General features: G+C 48.2%; 1 protein-coding gene across 3 annotated transcripts in view; it reads left to right on the forward strand.

Annotated features, from left to right (window-relative positions):
* Positions 1 to 16,402, forward strand: part of srgap1a (SLIT-ROBO Rho GTPase activating protein 1a) — a 233,268-nt gene that overhangs the window by 196,879 nt on the left and 19,987 nt on the right. For all 3 annotated transcript variants that reach the window (XM_080191293.1, XM_080191294.1, XM_080191295.1), the window contains exons 16-18: positions 2,366 to 2,471; positions 6,103 to 6,327; positions 11,686 to 11,765. In XM_080191293.1, the coding sequence (XP_080047419.1) occupies positions 2,366 to 2,471; positions 6,103 to 6,327; positions 11,686 to 11,765 (411 nt within the window). The remainder of the gene's footprint in view (positions 1 to 2,365; positions 2,472 to 6,102; positions 6,328 to 11,685; positions 11,766 to 16,402) is intronic.

The raw sequence follows: 16,402 nt of genomic DNA on the forward strand, positions 1-16,402 counted from the left end.
GGTCCAAGAGGCCGAAGAAGAAAGGGTCTTCCCTTTATATTAAGCAACATTCTAAACACAGGACAAAATCCATAAATACCACTTCCAGAGCATTCACCACACGAGGCCTCAGACACCATAAACAGGCAAGAATTAAAGTACTTATGTCCTTGATACTAAAATTAACTTTTCATTTATTCAGCTGACAGTATGAGTGCCACATACACCAGAGATATAAATAAAAACAGATGGAAGGGAAAACAGGCAGAGGTTTTTAAATAAATATGTTGTTTTAAGAAACTTCTTTCCACTTTGAAAATATACTCCCAACTCGACAAATATACAATGAAATGACCACACATTTTAAAACGAATTGAAAACCGCACGTGTTGAGAAAGGCAATCTGTTTGATACAAAGAAATGCGCTCGCATTAGAAGTGAAAATTAAACTTGCTGGTTTTAATCAACTATTACGAATCCTTTTGCAAAAAGAGGCAGGCTGAGCGCAATTTAACAAACTGTACAAATAGTCGCAAGGGGAGCTGATGGCCTAGTGGTATTATTGCTTGACTATTAATCCAGAAACTCAGCTAATGTTCTGGGGACCTGCCAAGGCAGACGGTGCAATTTGAATTCAAGAAAAAAAATCTGGAATTAAGGATCTACCGATGACCATGAAACGATTGTTGGAAAAACCCATCTGGTTCACTAATGTCCTTCAGAGGAGGAAATCTGCTGTCCTTGCCTGGTCTGGCCTACATGTGACTCCAGAGCCACAGCAAATGTGGTTGACTCTCAACTGCCCTCCAGCAACTAGGGATGGGGAATAAATATCGGCCCAGCCAGTGACGCCCGTGCCCTACGAATGAATAAAAAAGTCTAGTATCTCTGATTCCACACTCGGTGATGAGCCAGAAGTGAGATTGTGGGGGTATGGTAGCATTATGGAGGACATGGTGACGACGTAGTGATCATGTGACTGGACTAGTAACGCAGAGGCCCAGGGTACAGATCTGGGGAGATGTGTCCCACCTTGGGGGGAATTTAAATCCAATTAATAATTAATCTGGGATTTAAAAAACAGCTCGTCTAAATCGTTATGTCTGTGACAACTGACAACGTGACAATGGTGTGGGTGGCACAGTGGTTAGCACTGCTGTCTCTCAGTGCCAGGGACTCGGGTTCAAATCCTGGCTTGAGTCCCTGTCTGCACGTTCTCCCTGGGTTTCCTCCAGATGCTTTAGTTGTGTTCCACAGACCAAAGATCTGCAGGTTAGGTGCATCGGCCATGATAAATTGCCCCTAAGTATCAGGGGAACGAGCTCACAAGGATGCATGAGGTTGTGGGAATGGGGCCTGGCTGGGATTATAGTCGGTGCAGAATCAATGGGCCAAATGGCCCCCTTCTACATCATAGGATTCAATGATTCTCTATAAGGCAACCTTAGTGAATGAGTACAGCCCAGACCAGTTTGCCCAACAACCTGTTTCTAGTCTGTAAATTCCAGTTTAAGTTGAACACAGAACCACTGCACATCAGATAAAGATGATAATGATGGCAACAATTGGTCCCCTCATTTTAGGAAGGATATAACTGCATTGGATGCAGTTCAGAGAAGATTTATTAGATGAATACCTGGAATGGACGGATTGTCTACTGAGGGAAGATTGAACAGGGCTGGGCTTCTATCTGCTGGGGTTTAGAAGAGAGGCAACCTGACTGAAACACACAAGATCCTGAGGGGTATTGACAGGATGGATATGGAGAAGATGTTTCCTCTTGTGGGAGAATCTAGAATTCGGGTGGCCGCTGTTTAAAAATAAAGAGTCACTCGTTTAAGACATGAGTCTCTGGAGCTTTGTTCCTCGAAAGGCAGAGGCTTTGAATATTTTTAAGGCAAAGCTGGATAGATTCTTGATTAACAAGGTGGGGTAAAAGGTTATCGGAATGTGGGGTTGAGGTGACAGTCAGACCGGCCATGATCTCTGGGCAGCAGAATGGCGCAGTGGTTAGCATTGCTGCCTCAAAGCACCAGGGACTTGTGTTCCAGCCTTGTGTGGAGTTGACACATTCTCACCATGTCTGCGTGGGTTTCCTCCCAAAATCCAGGTTAGGTGGATTGGCCACGCTAAATTGCCCTTTAGTTTCCCAAGATGTGTAGGTTAGATGGATTGGCCGTGTGTGGGGTTACAGGGATAGGGTGGAGGAGAGGGCCTGGGTAAGATACTCTGTGAAAGAGTCGATGCGGACTCGATGGGATTCTATATGATTCTATGACACTGGCTACAAATATTAGAAAAATATTATGTTTACCAGTCATGCCGTCTCTTTCTCTTGGATTGCTACGTGCTCAGAATGCCAAGACAGTCTTGTTTTGCCTTCCAGGAATAGAGAGTCTCTACGAGAGAGCTCTCCACCTCCGCAAGATCCTACTGACCCTGCCACGGTCTGTGATTATTGTGATGAGATACCTCTTTGCCTTTTTAAACCAGTGAGTATTGCCTCTGCTATCTTCTGCTCATTCACAAATGCCCCTTAGGTTTCTGGCAAAGTTACTGAGAGGTTCATTTCCCGAGGGACTGCCAGCTTCCTGGTAAATGATCTGCCTGGGAGGCATTAATGAGGCGTCGCGTGGTGAAATAACCGATTCTTGGGACGAAGGTGTTGTTTTATGAGGAAAGACCTATTTTTGTTGGAGTTTAGAAGGATGAGGTAATCTTAATGAAATATGTAAGATTATGAGGAGGCTACACAGGGGGGGATGCTGAGCTCCTTCCAAGGGGGAGAGCAGCTTAGAGATGGCATGGAGAGAGTAGATAGAAGCTTGTTCCCGGGATGGAAGAGTCAATTGTTTGGGGGGCAGAGGTTTAAGTACAAATGGCAAGTTTTAGAGGAGATGTACAAGGCAAGTTTTTTTTACACAGAGGGTGGTGGGTGCCTGGAACTCACTGCCAGGAGGGAGGTAGTGGAAGCGGATACAATAGTGACTTTTAAGGGGCATCTGGACAAAGACATGAATAGGAAGGGAATAGAGGGATATGATCTCCAGTAGAGTAGGGGGTTTTAATTCAGTCGGGCAGCATGGTTAGTGCAGACTTGGAGGGCCGAAGGGCCTGTTCCTGTGCTGTAATTTTCTTTGTTCTATAAGGGACGGGATTTTCCTGGTCTTGACAGAATGATGACCATGCAAAGATCCATTGACCTCGGGTGGGATTTTCCAGTTTGGGGGCGAGTGCAGCTGGGAAATCCCGCCCCATGAGTCACTCGCTCAAGGAATTTTTTTCCGTCAAAGGATTGCTATTCTTTAGAATTCTATTCCCCAGACAGCAGTGGAGGCTGAGAGTCACTGAACGTCATTACGATCTCAGTTGATGTAATAACTGGACGGGATGCTTCTAGAATGAAACCCTGGCTCAAGAGAGCTTCATTTGAACTTTATTTTAGAAAAAGTGGAGGGTCAGAGTCACAGAAACACTAATCAGCTTTAACAACAAGAAATACACATTTAATAAACATGAAAAAATTAGATGATGATACAATACCCCTTCAGTGCCCCCTTATTTCAACAAGTACAGATAGATTTTAAGATTACAAAGCGCAAAGTTTTGTGTGGAGCGCTAGCATTGACTAACTAGGCTGAATGGCCTTTTTCTGTGCTGTAAGTACTGTGCAATGCTTTATAAAAGTATATCCCATCCTACTCCTTGATTGGTCCGACAGGAGACACAAACACAGGAACAGGAAGTCCATTTGGCCCTTTGAGCCTGCGCCACCATTCATTATGATCATGGCTGATCATCCAACTCAATAGCCTGATCTCGCCTTCCTCCCATATCCCCTTCGCCCAAGAGCTATACCCAACTGCTTCTTCAAAACATACAATGTTTTAGCCTCAACTGCTTTCTGTAGTAGTGAATTCCACACTTTCAATGCTCTCTGGATGAAGAAATTTCTCCCCATCTCAATCCTAAAAGGATTATCCTCAGACTATGACCCCCTGACTCTGGATTCCTCCACCATCGGGAACATTCTTTCTGAATCTATCCTGTCTGGTCCTGTTAGAATTTTGTAAGTTTTGATGAGATGCCCCCCTCTCTACACTACAGGGATTCTATGATTCTATTATTTGATTTGATTTTGATTTATTATTGTCACATGTAATGGCATATAGTGAAAAGTATTGTTTCTTGTGCGCTATATGGACAAAGCATACCATACATAGAGCACACAGGGGGGGAAGGAAAGGAGAGGGTGCAGAGTGTAGCAAGACAGTCATAGCTAGGATGTAGAGAAAGATTAACTTCCGGTAGAAGATGTGCGAGTTAAATCGATTGGCCATGGTAAATTGCCCCTTGGGATTAGCAGGGTAAATATGTGGGGTTATGGGAATAGGGCCTAGGTGGGATTGTGGTCAGTACAGACTTGTTGGGTCAAATGGCCTCCTTCTTTACCTGTAGGGATTCTATAAAAACAAAACAGACCTCGAGAACCTCCATTCCCTTGACCTGCCCAGTGAGAATGGGGACTCTGCAGCTGATATCCTTTTGCTGTTGCACACTGAGGGTTTTGTGAAGCGGTCAGTGTTTGGTTCTAATTATTGTGAGCTTCACAATATCGCAGCAGACTGGAAGCTTCATGTACACACACAGCGCTGTAACAAACAGCTGCTCCCTCTCACCCAATCCCCAGATGGCACGCCAATCTTTCCAACTGCCTTGCGTGTGTCTCGTATGGATGGCTCTTTGTTTTTTGTTTTGTCACATCCTATTTAACCGATATTTAGAAAAGTCTTTACCTGTGTGTGCGTGTGACAGACAGAGCAGCCACACCCAATCTTACCCTTAACGCAGTGGGATATTGGAATCCTGGGAGGTTTGAAGTCAGTTCGATCGTGTGAAAAAATGGAGCACCCACCGTGAGAACATGAACCCCACCAGGTTAAGGTGCAAAGGTCATTTAAACTGGCCACTGACCTGCTCACAAATGTGATTGGCTGAGGATTTATAACATCAGTAACTTCCCCCCCGCCCCAGCAGTGGCCTCCCCCACCCTCCTTCACCCTCCCGCTTCCAGGGCTCCCATTGATGGGGGCCCACCCCTCATGGATTCCCCCATTCCCTGGCAGAGGGCCATCCCCCCTCCCCAGAGCTTCCCCTGGTGGAGGTCTCCCCTCCCCCGTGACGCCTCCTGTGGAGGACACCGCCCCCCTCCATGGCACCTCCTAATAGAGGATCTACCCACTCGCGACTCCCCTTGGTGGAGGACCCCCTCTTCGCTGCTCTCCTTGGTGGGGGACCCCCCTTCACTGCTCCCCATGGTGGAGGACCCCCCCCTTCACTGCTCCCCCGGTGGAGGACCCCCCCTTCACTGCTCCCCCCGGTGGAGGACCCCCCCCTTCACTGCTCCCCCTGGTGGAGGACCCCCTTCACTGCTCCCCCAGTGGAGGACCCCCCCCCTTCACTGCTCCCCCTGGTGGAGGACCCCCTTCACTGCTCCCCATGGTGGAGGACCCCCTTCACTGCTCCCCCGGTGGAGGACCCCCTTCACTGCTCCCTTCACTGCTCTCTCTAATGGAGGACCCCCCTCCTCACTGCTCCCTCTGGTGGAAGTACCCTACACTGCTCCCCCTAATGGAGGACCCCCTTTACTGCACCCCCTGGTGGAAGGACCCTCCATTGCTCCCCCTAATGGAGGACCCCTTTACTTCTCCCCCCTGTCAGCGGAATCCCTTGGCGACTCCCCTGGTGGAGTGCCCTCCCTTTGCAAATCCCCCGTTGGAGGAGTTGTGCTTGCCAGCGTTTTGAAGCTGGCTGGGAGAGAAGCAATTTGCTTCATGACAATTTTGTATCTTTGTTTTGTCGAGGGCTTTCCTCAAATGAGAAAGAATGCGGGAATATCAGAGGGTTTGGGCAGGAATGGGGAAAGCAGAATAACCTTTGAACCGAGTCGAATAGACTTTGTGAATTTGGGACCGCTTCATAACATTTGGGTGGATTGCGGTCACATAAGCTTTAGCTACGGTCCAGTAACTGTGCTTGCGACTCAGTGTCTTTCCAATAACTCCAGCCAATCTCCCAAGTCCATGCCTGATCTCTCGCTGATTGTCTTGTGTCTCTTGGCAGCCTCTCTCAATACAACGATGAGAATATGATGGATCCATACAATCTGGCCATCTGCTTCGGCCCAACACTGATGCCTGTCCCCGATTCGCAGGATCAGGTCTCGTGCCAAGCCCACGTCAACGAGCTGATTAAAACCATCATCATCCACAATGAGTTGATCTTCCCCGATTCGAAAGACCTGGAAGGACCCGTGTATGAAAAGTGTATGGCTGGCGATGACTATTGGTAAGTTAAAATCACCACCCAACTCCCCCAATCCCTTCCCAATCTCTCTCCCTCAATCCTTTCCCAGTCTCTCTCCCCCAATCCTTTCCCAGCTTCTATCCCCCTATCCTTCCCAGTCTCTCTCCCCAATCCTTTCCCAGTCTCTCTCCCCCAATCCTTTCCCAGTCTCTCTCCCCAATCCTTTCCCAGTCTCTCTCCCCAATCCTTTCCCAGTCTCTCTCCCCCAATCCTTTCCCAGTCTCTCTCCCCAATCCTTTCCCAGTCTCTCTCCCCAATCCTTTCCCAGTCTCTCTCCCCAATCCTTTCCCAGTCTCTCTCCCCCGATCCTTTCCCAGTCTCTCTCCCCCGATCCTTTCCCAGTCTCTCTCCCCCGATCCTTTCCCAGCTTCTATCCCCCTATCCTTCCCAGTCTCTCTCCCCCAATCCTTTCCCAGCCTCTCTCCCCCAATCCTTTCTCATTCTCTCCTCCAATCCTTTCCCAGCCTCTATCCCCCTATCCTTTCCCAGTCTCTCTCCCCCAATCCTTTCCCATTCTCTCCTCCAATTCTTTCCCAGCCTCTATCCCCCTATCCTTTCCCAGTCTCTCTCCCCAATCCTTTCCCATTCTCTGCCTCAATCTTTTTCCAGTCTCTCTCCCCCAATCCTTTCCCAGTCTCTCTCCCCCAATCCTTTCCCAGTCTCTCTCCCCCAATCCTTTCCCAATCTCTTCCTCAATCTTTTCCCAATCTCTCCCCTCCAATTCTTTCCCAGTCTCTCTCCCCTGAACCCTGCTGTTCGGTGTTAAGCAATGAGATCATTGTTAATATGAGCAGGAGCATAGACACACGGAGGGTTCTAGGAGTACAGCTCCACACATCCTTAAAAGTGGCAGCTTATGCTTTCTTCATCGCCTTTTCACCCCTCAGCCTCTGTCTTTTCAGGAATAACAATCCCAGTTATTCAATCTCACCTCATAGCTAATACCAGGGAACATCCTGCTAAACCATTTCTGTACTCTCTCTGAAGCCTCCATGTCCTTCTGGTAGTGTGGCGAACAGAATTGGACACAATATTCCAAATGTGGCCTAACCAAGGTTTTATACGACTGAAACATAGTTTGCCAACATTTATTCGTGATGCCCTGGTCAATGAAAGTAAGCATGCCATATCTTCACCACCTTTTCCGCCTGTGCTGCTACTTTTAAGGATCTGTGGACCTGTATTCCCAGATCTCTCTGTGTGTCTATGCTCCGAAACGTTCTGCCATTTATTTTATAGCTCCCACCTGAATTGAATCTACCAAAATGCATCATCTCGCATTTGTCCAGATTAAATTCCATTTGACATTTCTCCGCCCAATTTCCCAGCCAATCCTGCTGTATTCCAAGTTATGTAAAGTTAAAAGTTTACAAGTAAGGCTTACATTAACACTGCAACGAAGTTACCGTGAATATCCCCTAGTCGCCACACTCTGGCGCCTGTTCGGATACACTGGGGGAGAATTTAGCATGGGCAATGCAACTAACCAGCACGTCTTTCAGACTGTGGGAAGAAACTGGAGGAAACCCACGCAGACACAGGGAGAAATGCTTCCTGTGCACATTCTCTGTGCACACTCCACACAGACAATGACCCAAGCCAGGAATCGAACCCGTGTCCCTGCCCACTGTGAGGCAGCAGTGCTAACCACTGCGCCACCCTAACAATCTTCATCATTATCCGCAATCTTTGTATCATCCGCAAACTTGCTAATCAGACCAGCTATATTTTCTTCCAAGTCATTTGTAGATATTACAAATAACAAAGGTCCCAGCACTGATTAAGGCTTGGGATGTTTTATTAGTTAAAGGTGTTATTGGGGACTGATGGCCTTACAGTGGTGTTTCACTGGGTTGGTAACCCAGAGACCCAGAGTAATGCTCTGAGAACCCGGGTTCGAATCCCACTGCGGCAGATGGTGAAATGTGAATGCAATAAAAATTTGGACTCAAAAGCCAAATGACTGTGAAACCATTGTCAATCGTCATAAAAATGTATCTAGTTTACTAACATCCCTTTAGTCTGACTTGAGGGCAATTAAAGATGGGCAGTAAACGCTGGCCCAGCCAGTGGCACACCTCACAAATGGATTTTTAGAATGTCAATGTAAGTTATTGGAGAAGGCAGCTGAAGATGAGGGTGGGAAAAGAGAGTGACGGGACGTACAAGAGGCCAGAGTCGGAGGATCAGAGAAGATTATGGGTCTGGAGGAGGTGACAGAGATAAGCAGTGGTGAGGGGAAGGCCGTGGCAAGTTTGAAATGCAGGGACTGCCAAACAAATTCTCTTCAGTTTGGTTGAGAAAGTGGCGGGGGGGGTGGGGGGGGAGTAAAGGAGGAAGGAGGGATGAGGGAGGGGGAGCAAAGAGGAAGGCGGGAGGGGGAGAGAATGGAGGAGGGGGTGTAAGGTGTGTGTGTGAGAGGAGGGAGGGGAATGAGTTCCATTCCCCTTTGAGTGAGCAAATGCTTCCTGGCATGAGCACTGAACAGCCTGATCCAAATCTGAAGGTTATGCCCCCTTGGCAAGGCCCCCTTTGCTCTGTACCCATCCTTTTGGGATTCCATCCTTCAACCTCTTACATAAGAACATAAGAAATAGGAGCAGGAGTAGGCCATCTAGCCCTTCGAGCCTGCCCCGCCATTCAATAAGATCATGGCTGATCTGTCGCCGCTCAGTTCCACTTTCCTGCTTTCTCCCCATAACCCTTAATCCCCTCTCTTATCAAAAACCCATCAACCCGCGTCTTAAAAATATTTAGCGAGGCAGCCTCCACCACTTCAACGGGCAGAGAATTCCAGAGATTCACCACCCTTTGAGTGAAGAAGTTCCTCCTCAACTCCGTTCTAAACCGCCCCCCTTTTATCTTGAGGCTGTGCCCCCTCGTCCTACTGTCTTTTTTGAGCGGGAAGAGTCTCTCCACCTCTATCCTATCCATCCCATTCATCATCTTATACGTCTCAATGAGATCTCCCCTCATTCTTCTAAACTCTAACGAGTACAAGCCCAGTTTATTCAGCCTCTCCTCATAGCTCAACCCCCTCAACTCCGGTATCAGCCTAGTAAACCTCCTCTGCACTCCCTCCAAGGCCAAAATATCTTTGCGCAGGTGCGGCGCCCAAAACTGCACACAGTACTCCAGCTGCGGCCTCACCAATGCCCTATACAGCTGCAGCAAGACCTCCCTACTTTTATATTCAATCCCCCTCGCTATGAAGGCCAGCATCCCATTCGCCTTCCTGACCACCTGCTGCACCTGCAAGCTGGGTTTTTGCGACTCATGCACAAGGACCCCGAGGTCCCTCTGCACCGTCGCCTGCTGCAGTTTTTCGCCCCGTAAGTAATAGTCCTTCCTACCATTCTTCCTACCAAAGTGGACCACCTCACACTTGCCAACATTAAATTCCATTTGCCATTTCCTGGCCCATTCGCCCAGCCTATCTAGATCCTTCTGCAGACTCTCCACACCCTCCGCACAATTTGCCGTTCCTCCAATCTTGGTGTCATCAGCAAATTTCGACACCCTACACTCGGTTCCCTCCTCCAGATCATCTATATAAATGGTAAAAAGCTGAGGCCCCAGCACCGACTCCTGGGGCACTCCACTAGTCACCATCCGCCAATCCGAATAGCACCCGTTGACCCCCACTCTCTGCCTCCTATTTGACAATCAATCCTCTATCCACGCTAACACCCTACCCCCAACTCCATGTCCCTCGACCTTCTGCAATAACCTCTTGTGAGGTACCTTGTCAAACGCCTTCTGAAAATCTAGAAAGACCACATCCACCGGCTCTCCTCTATCCACCACCCTAGACACATCCTCATAGAACTCCAGTAAATTTGTCAGACACGACTTCCCTTTAATGAAACCGTGCTGCGTCTGCCCTATCAAGCAATTCCCTTCAAGATGCCTCGCAATTTCCTCCTTAATGACAGATTCTAACATTTTACCTACCACAGACGTTAAACTAACCGGCCTATAATTCCCCGCCTTTTGCCTGGCACCCTTCTTACTCTCCTCTACAATGCTCCTTACCTCTTTGCCTAATCTGTCTTACCTGAGGTATCTTATGAGGTATCTTACCTGAGGTGTCTTATCTGAGGTGGCAGATGGAGTTTAATGCGGAGAAGTGTGAGGTAATTCATTTCGGTAGGAGTAACAGATGTGTTGAGTATAGGGCTAACGGGAGGACTTTGAATAGTGTGGAGGAGCAGAGGGATCTAGGTGTATGTGTACATAGATCCCTGAAAGTTGGGAATCAAGTAGATAAGGTTGTTAAGAAGGCATACGGTGTCTTGGCGTTTATTGGTAGGGGGATTGAATTTAGGAGTCGCAGCGTCATGTTGCAACTGTACACAACTCTGGTGCGGCCGCACTTGGAGTATTGTGTGCAGTTCTGGTCCCCACATTACAGGAAGGACGTGGAGGCTTTGGAGAGGGTGCAGAGGAGGTTTACCAGGATGTTGCCTGGTATGGAGGGGAGGTCATATGAGGAGAGACTGAGGGATTTGGGGTTGTTTTCGCTGGAAAGAAGGAGGCTAAGAGGGGATCTTATTGAAACATATAAGATGATTAGAGGTTTAGATAGGGTGGATAGTGATAGCCTTTTTCCTCGGATGGAGAATGCTAGCACGAGGGGGCATGGCTTTAAATTAAGGGGTGGTAGTTATAGGACGGATGTCAGGGGTAGGTTCTTTACCCAGAGGGTGGTGAGGGATTGGAATGCCCTGCCTGCTGCGGTTGTAAATGCGCCTAGTTTGGGGGCGTTTAAGAGATCTGTGGATAGGTTTATGGACGAAATGGGATTGGTTTAGATTAGTGGGTCAGTGTTTTTTTTTAAAAAAAACTGGTCGGCGCAACATCGTGGGCCGAAGGGCCTGTTCTGCGCTGTAATGTTCTATGTTCTATGTTCTATGTTCTATCTCCTCACTTGAGGGGTGGCACAGTGGTCGGCACTGCTGCCTTACAGCGCCGGGGACACAGGTTCGATTCCCGGCTTGGGCCTGTGTGGAGTTTGCACATTCTCCCCGTGTCTGTGTGGGTTTCCTCTGGGTGTTCCGGTTTCTTCCCACAGTCCAAAAGTCATGCTCATTAGGTGCATTGGCCATGCTAAAGTCTTTCACGGTGTACCCAAACAGGCACCGGAGGGCGGCGACTAGGAGAATTCTCACACTAACTTCATTGCAGTGTTAATGTAAGCCTACTTGTATCACTAATAAATAACCTTCAAATTAGACATTGAATGAAAATGATTGAGGTAACTGGGTTGTATCATCAGGACCACTCTGCGGCTGCCTACACAAGTAACCTGTGTTTTGTTTTCCCCACTCTGTCCAACAGCGACAGTCCCTACAGTGAACATGGCACACTGGAGGATGTTGACCTTGACGCTGGCACAGAGGCGCACACCAGCGAAGATGGTACGTTCCTGCCTAGCAAACCTGCTTTTGGGAACAGCTGGGAGCCAAATTTTAATGGGCACTTCTCCCTAGTTTTGTAACATGAATTCGGGTTCGATAAAGGAAGGGACATGATTTTCTTTGCATAGTGCGGGACAGATTCCTAACATCGAAATTAATGCGCAGAAAGGTCCTATTGCGAGGGTCGGGGAGTGGGGGGCAGTGCCCTTAAGCGCCAAGCCAGACTTCCCAACCTACATTCTCGGGGGACGAAACTCCCTGGAGGGACGGAGTAGACTGGGACTATACTCATTGGAATTCAGAAGAATGAGGGCAGGTCGTATAGAGACATATAAGATTATGAAGGGAATTGTTAAGATAGAAGCAGGGAGGTTGTTTTCTCTGGCGGGTAAAAACCAGAACCAGGGAGCATGGTCTCAAAATAAGGGGGAGCAGATTTAAGACTGAGTTGAGGAGGAACTTCTTCACCCAAAGGGTTGTGAATCTGGATTTCCCTGCCCAGTGAAGCAGTTGAGGCTACCTCATTGAATGTTTTGAACAGTAAACATGATGGTCTAGTGTTATTATCACTAGATTATTAATCCAGAAATTCAGCTAATGTTCTGGGAACCTGGGTTCGAATCTCATCATGGCAGATGGTGGAATTTGAATTTTACTTAAAAAAAGAAAATCTGGGATTAAGAATCTACTGATGACCATGAAACCATTGTCGATTGCCAGAAAAACCCGTCTGGTTCACTAATGTCCTTTAGGGAAGGAAATCTGCCATCGTTACCTGATCTGGCCTACATGTGACTCCAGACCCACAGCAATGTGGTTGACTCTCAACTGCCCTCGGGCAACTAGGGATAGGCAATAAATGCTGGCCCTGCCAGCGATGCCCATGTTCTATGAATAAAAAAAAGTAAAGCAATTAATGAGTACATGGGATTTAATAGGATTGAGGGTTATAGATAGGCCTAATAGGTAGAGCAACTTGTGGGCCGAAGGGCCTGTTTGTGCTGTAGTTTTCTATGTTCTAATTAAGGGTTATGGTGAGCGGGTGGGTAAGTGGAGCTGAGTCCACAAAAAGGTCAGCCATGATCTTACTGAATGGCGGGGCAGGCTGAAGGGGCCAGATGGCCTACTCCTGCTCCTAGTTCTTATGAAACAAGAACTCTGTCCAAAGTGGGAATTTATAAAAAATTAAAATCACAGGCTAGGCTTCTTACTCCTCCATGGCCTTGCCCTCTCCCTATCTCTCACTAACCATCCCCCAGTCCCACAACCTTCCCAGATATCGGCACTCCTCCAATTCCAGCATTTTGTGCATTCCCGATTCCAACCTCTCCACCGCTAACTGAAGCACCTTTGGCTTCCAAGGCCGTAAGTTCTGGCATTCTCTCCCTAAACCTCCCCAACTCTCCACCTCGCGGCCTTCAGTTGAGGCTTCTTTGAAACCTCGCTGCTTGACCGAGGCCACATGGCCACGTAATGGCCTGATGCAGCTGGGTGTCGGATCTCGCTTCCCAACGCTCCTGTAAAATGGGCGCTACGTAAATGCAAGTTGTTGTTGTTGTTGACGACGCTGAGAGGAAGGCCACGTTTTGATTTGAGGTGCGGGAGAGCAAAGTCCGAGCCTGTGTTTGACATGGGCATGGGGGCGGGGTGGGGTGGTGGAGAAATATAGAAGCAGGAATAGGCCATTCGGCCCTGCAAGCCTGCTGAGCCATTCATTTCGATCATGGCTTGATCATCGAATTCCACATTCTGACTCCCTATTTCCCCCAAATATTCCTTGATCCCTTTACCCCCAAGAGCTAAATCTAATTCCTTCTTGAAATCACACAGTGTTTTTTGATCTCGGCTACTTTCTGTGGGAGTGGATTCCACACGTTCACCACCCTCTGGGTGAAGAAATTTCTCCTCACCTCAGTTGTTCAAGGTTTACCCTTATCCTCAAACCACGGAGGGACGTAAATCAGGCAGGAAAAGAAATCGAACCCCCGTTTAGGCAGAGTTCAGCGTGCTGGAAATTAGCGGCCTCTGATGGTAAATGGCTCAGACGCTCTCGGGTGAGCCTCGAGGCCTGGGGACGGCAGATCGAGGCAGTTCGAGTGCAGGAAATGTACATTGGATGGAATGTAAACAGCCAGTTTTGTTTCCTGCCATTGCCAGGGGCCACATTCAGGACCGCGTCATTGGATGCTGTAGTAGTGGGAGTGACCCAAATGATCGCCCTTGATTCCGACGGGACAACAGGGAGTGGCTTAGACTGGGATTCAACCCACACCAAAGAACAGTTTTGCCCTTATACATGTTCTTATCGCATTCTCCAGACACCTAAACATTTCAGGATGAAGAGATCACTTTTTAAATACAGTCACCATTTGTTTTATAGAATGGCGGAATCATACAGTGCCAAAGGAGGCCATTCGGCCCATTGAATCTGCACTGACTCTCCCAACAGAGAGGCCTAACCTAACCCCTAACCCTACCCTGGCCCTATCCCCAAAGCCACATGTATTTACCCCACTAATCCCCCTAACCTACACGTCACAGCTTGAGACACCAAGGCATCACATCTACAAACATCTACTCTCTCCATCACCGGCGCTCAGTAGCAGCAGTGTGTACTACCTACAAGATGCACTGCAGCAATTCACCAACGATCCTTAGACAGCACCTTCCAAACCCGTGACCGTTTCCATCTAGAAGAACAAGGGCAGCAGATACATGGGAACACCACCGCCTGCAAGTTCCCCTCTAAGCTACTTACTGTCCTGACTTGGAAATATGTCGCTGTTCCTTGGCAGTCGCTGGGTCAAAATCCTGGAATTCCCTCCCTAAAGCCATTGTGGGTCAACCCACAGCACGTGGACTGCAGCGATTCAAGAAGGCAGCTCGCCACCACCTTCTCAAGGGCAACTAGGGATGGGCAATAAATGTTGGCCAGCCAGCGACGCACATGTCCCACAAATGAATGAAAAAATACTAAGGGGCAATTTAGCATGGCCAATCCACCTAACCTACACATCTTTGGACATTAAGGGCAATTTAGCATGGCCAATCTAGCTAACCTACACATCTTTGGATATTAAGGGCAATTTGGCATGGCCAATCCAGCTAACCTACATATCTTGGGACACTAAGAGGCAATTTAGCATGGCCAATCCACCTAACCTACACAACTTTGGATATTAAGGGCAATTCAGCATGGCCAACCCACTTAGCCTGCACATCTTTTGGACTGTGGGAGGAAACCAGAGCACCCGGAGGAAACCCATGCAGACATGGGGAGAACATGCAAACTCCACACAGTCACCCGAGGCCAGGATTGAATACGAGTCCCTGGCACTGTGAGGGGGCAGCAGTGATGATGGAGATGACTAGCTCACATCTTGTTTGAACGCTGTTGTTTGCGGTCTCCGTGGGCCACATTTCCAAAATGCAGCCTCCTTCCTCTGCAGTTGACAGTTTAGGAGCCCAGAGTTACCAACAAGAAAATGTTGTGGTGGACAGGTTCCTGTTACTATTAGACAGATCCTGTTCCGGACGGATTCTAATGTCCTCAGATAAATCCTTTTGTTCAGGAACTTTTGGGGGGGGTGGGAGGAGGTTTGCGGGCTGGTTGATGGGAGTATCTGTTACACCACCAAGGACCCAGAGAGAGGAACTCAGGAGAACTGTATGTGAAGTGATTGAGATGGGTGACCTGTCCTTTCATTGATCCCTCTCAGAGTAGCGATATTGAGGCACCGGGCGGAATTGAAAACCGTATTGATTGAAGTGACAGCAGCTGAATTCATTCTGCTGACCAGCGGCAGTGATGAATTGGCCTGATCCCATCTGATGGGACCTGTGCCAAATTGGAAAAAGCACTCCCGCATTAATGTTCGCTGCTCATCATCTGCTGAACTTGCGTTGACTCATACAGCACAAGCAGGACTCGTTACAGCCAAACTGCCAGTTTGTTTTTGTTCTAAAGGCACTTTGAACATCGGAATTGCTGGAGGCAAAAAGGCCATTGACTGTCCTTATCACCGTCCTGGTAGTTACCCGATACAGCAGTAATGGAGTTCTGGCTCTGATTATAGTAATCTGCCTCCGTCAATTAGTCTACAACAGACCCCCACAGGCACCATTCAGTCCCTCCATACTCATTGCACACTGCAGCCATGGAGTGTGATATTGACCCTTTTAATCACCTTTTGGTTTTGCGTTCCCTTTATGCTTTTTGTCCCCCTTTTCAACAGCTGCCCGTCTTGCTTTGTCCCTCGGTTTGTCTAATTTAACTTATTGTGTTTTGTCAAAACGAACAACACAAAGCAGAAATCCAAAGGAATCTCTTCATCCTGAGGTCGCTGCACTTTTGTATTGGGAAAAACCTTTCTTTTTCTCAGCCAACAATTTTTGTTCTCATTCCTGGGATATTCCTGGCAAGACTGACACTTATTGTCCACCCCAAGCTGCCCTTGAGAAGTGGCGGGGGGGGAGCATGGCGAGTCACGTTCCTGAAACACTGCAGTCAGCGCGGTGTCCATCCCCACCCACAGGGTAGGGAGCTCCAGGAATTGGACCCAGTGCCGGTGAAGCTTTCCTTCACAGTTTCTGGGTCAGAATTCGAGGATGCTGCCTTTGTCCTGGGGAGTTTGGGT

This window comes from Carcharhinus amblyrhynchos, chromosome 6 (assembly GCF_965287045.1).
Source record: "Carcharhinus amblyrhynchos chromosome 6, sCarAmb.v2.hapA, whole genome shotgun sequence".
Lineage (NCBI taxonomy): Eukaryota > Metazoa > Chordata > Chondrichthyes > Carcharhiniformes > Carcharhinidae > Carcharhinus > Carcharhinus amblyrhynchos.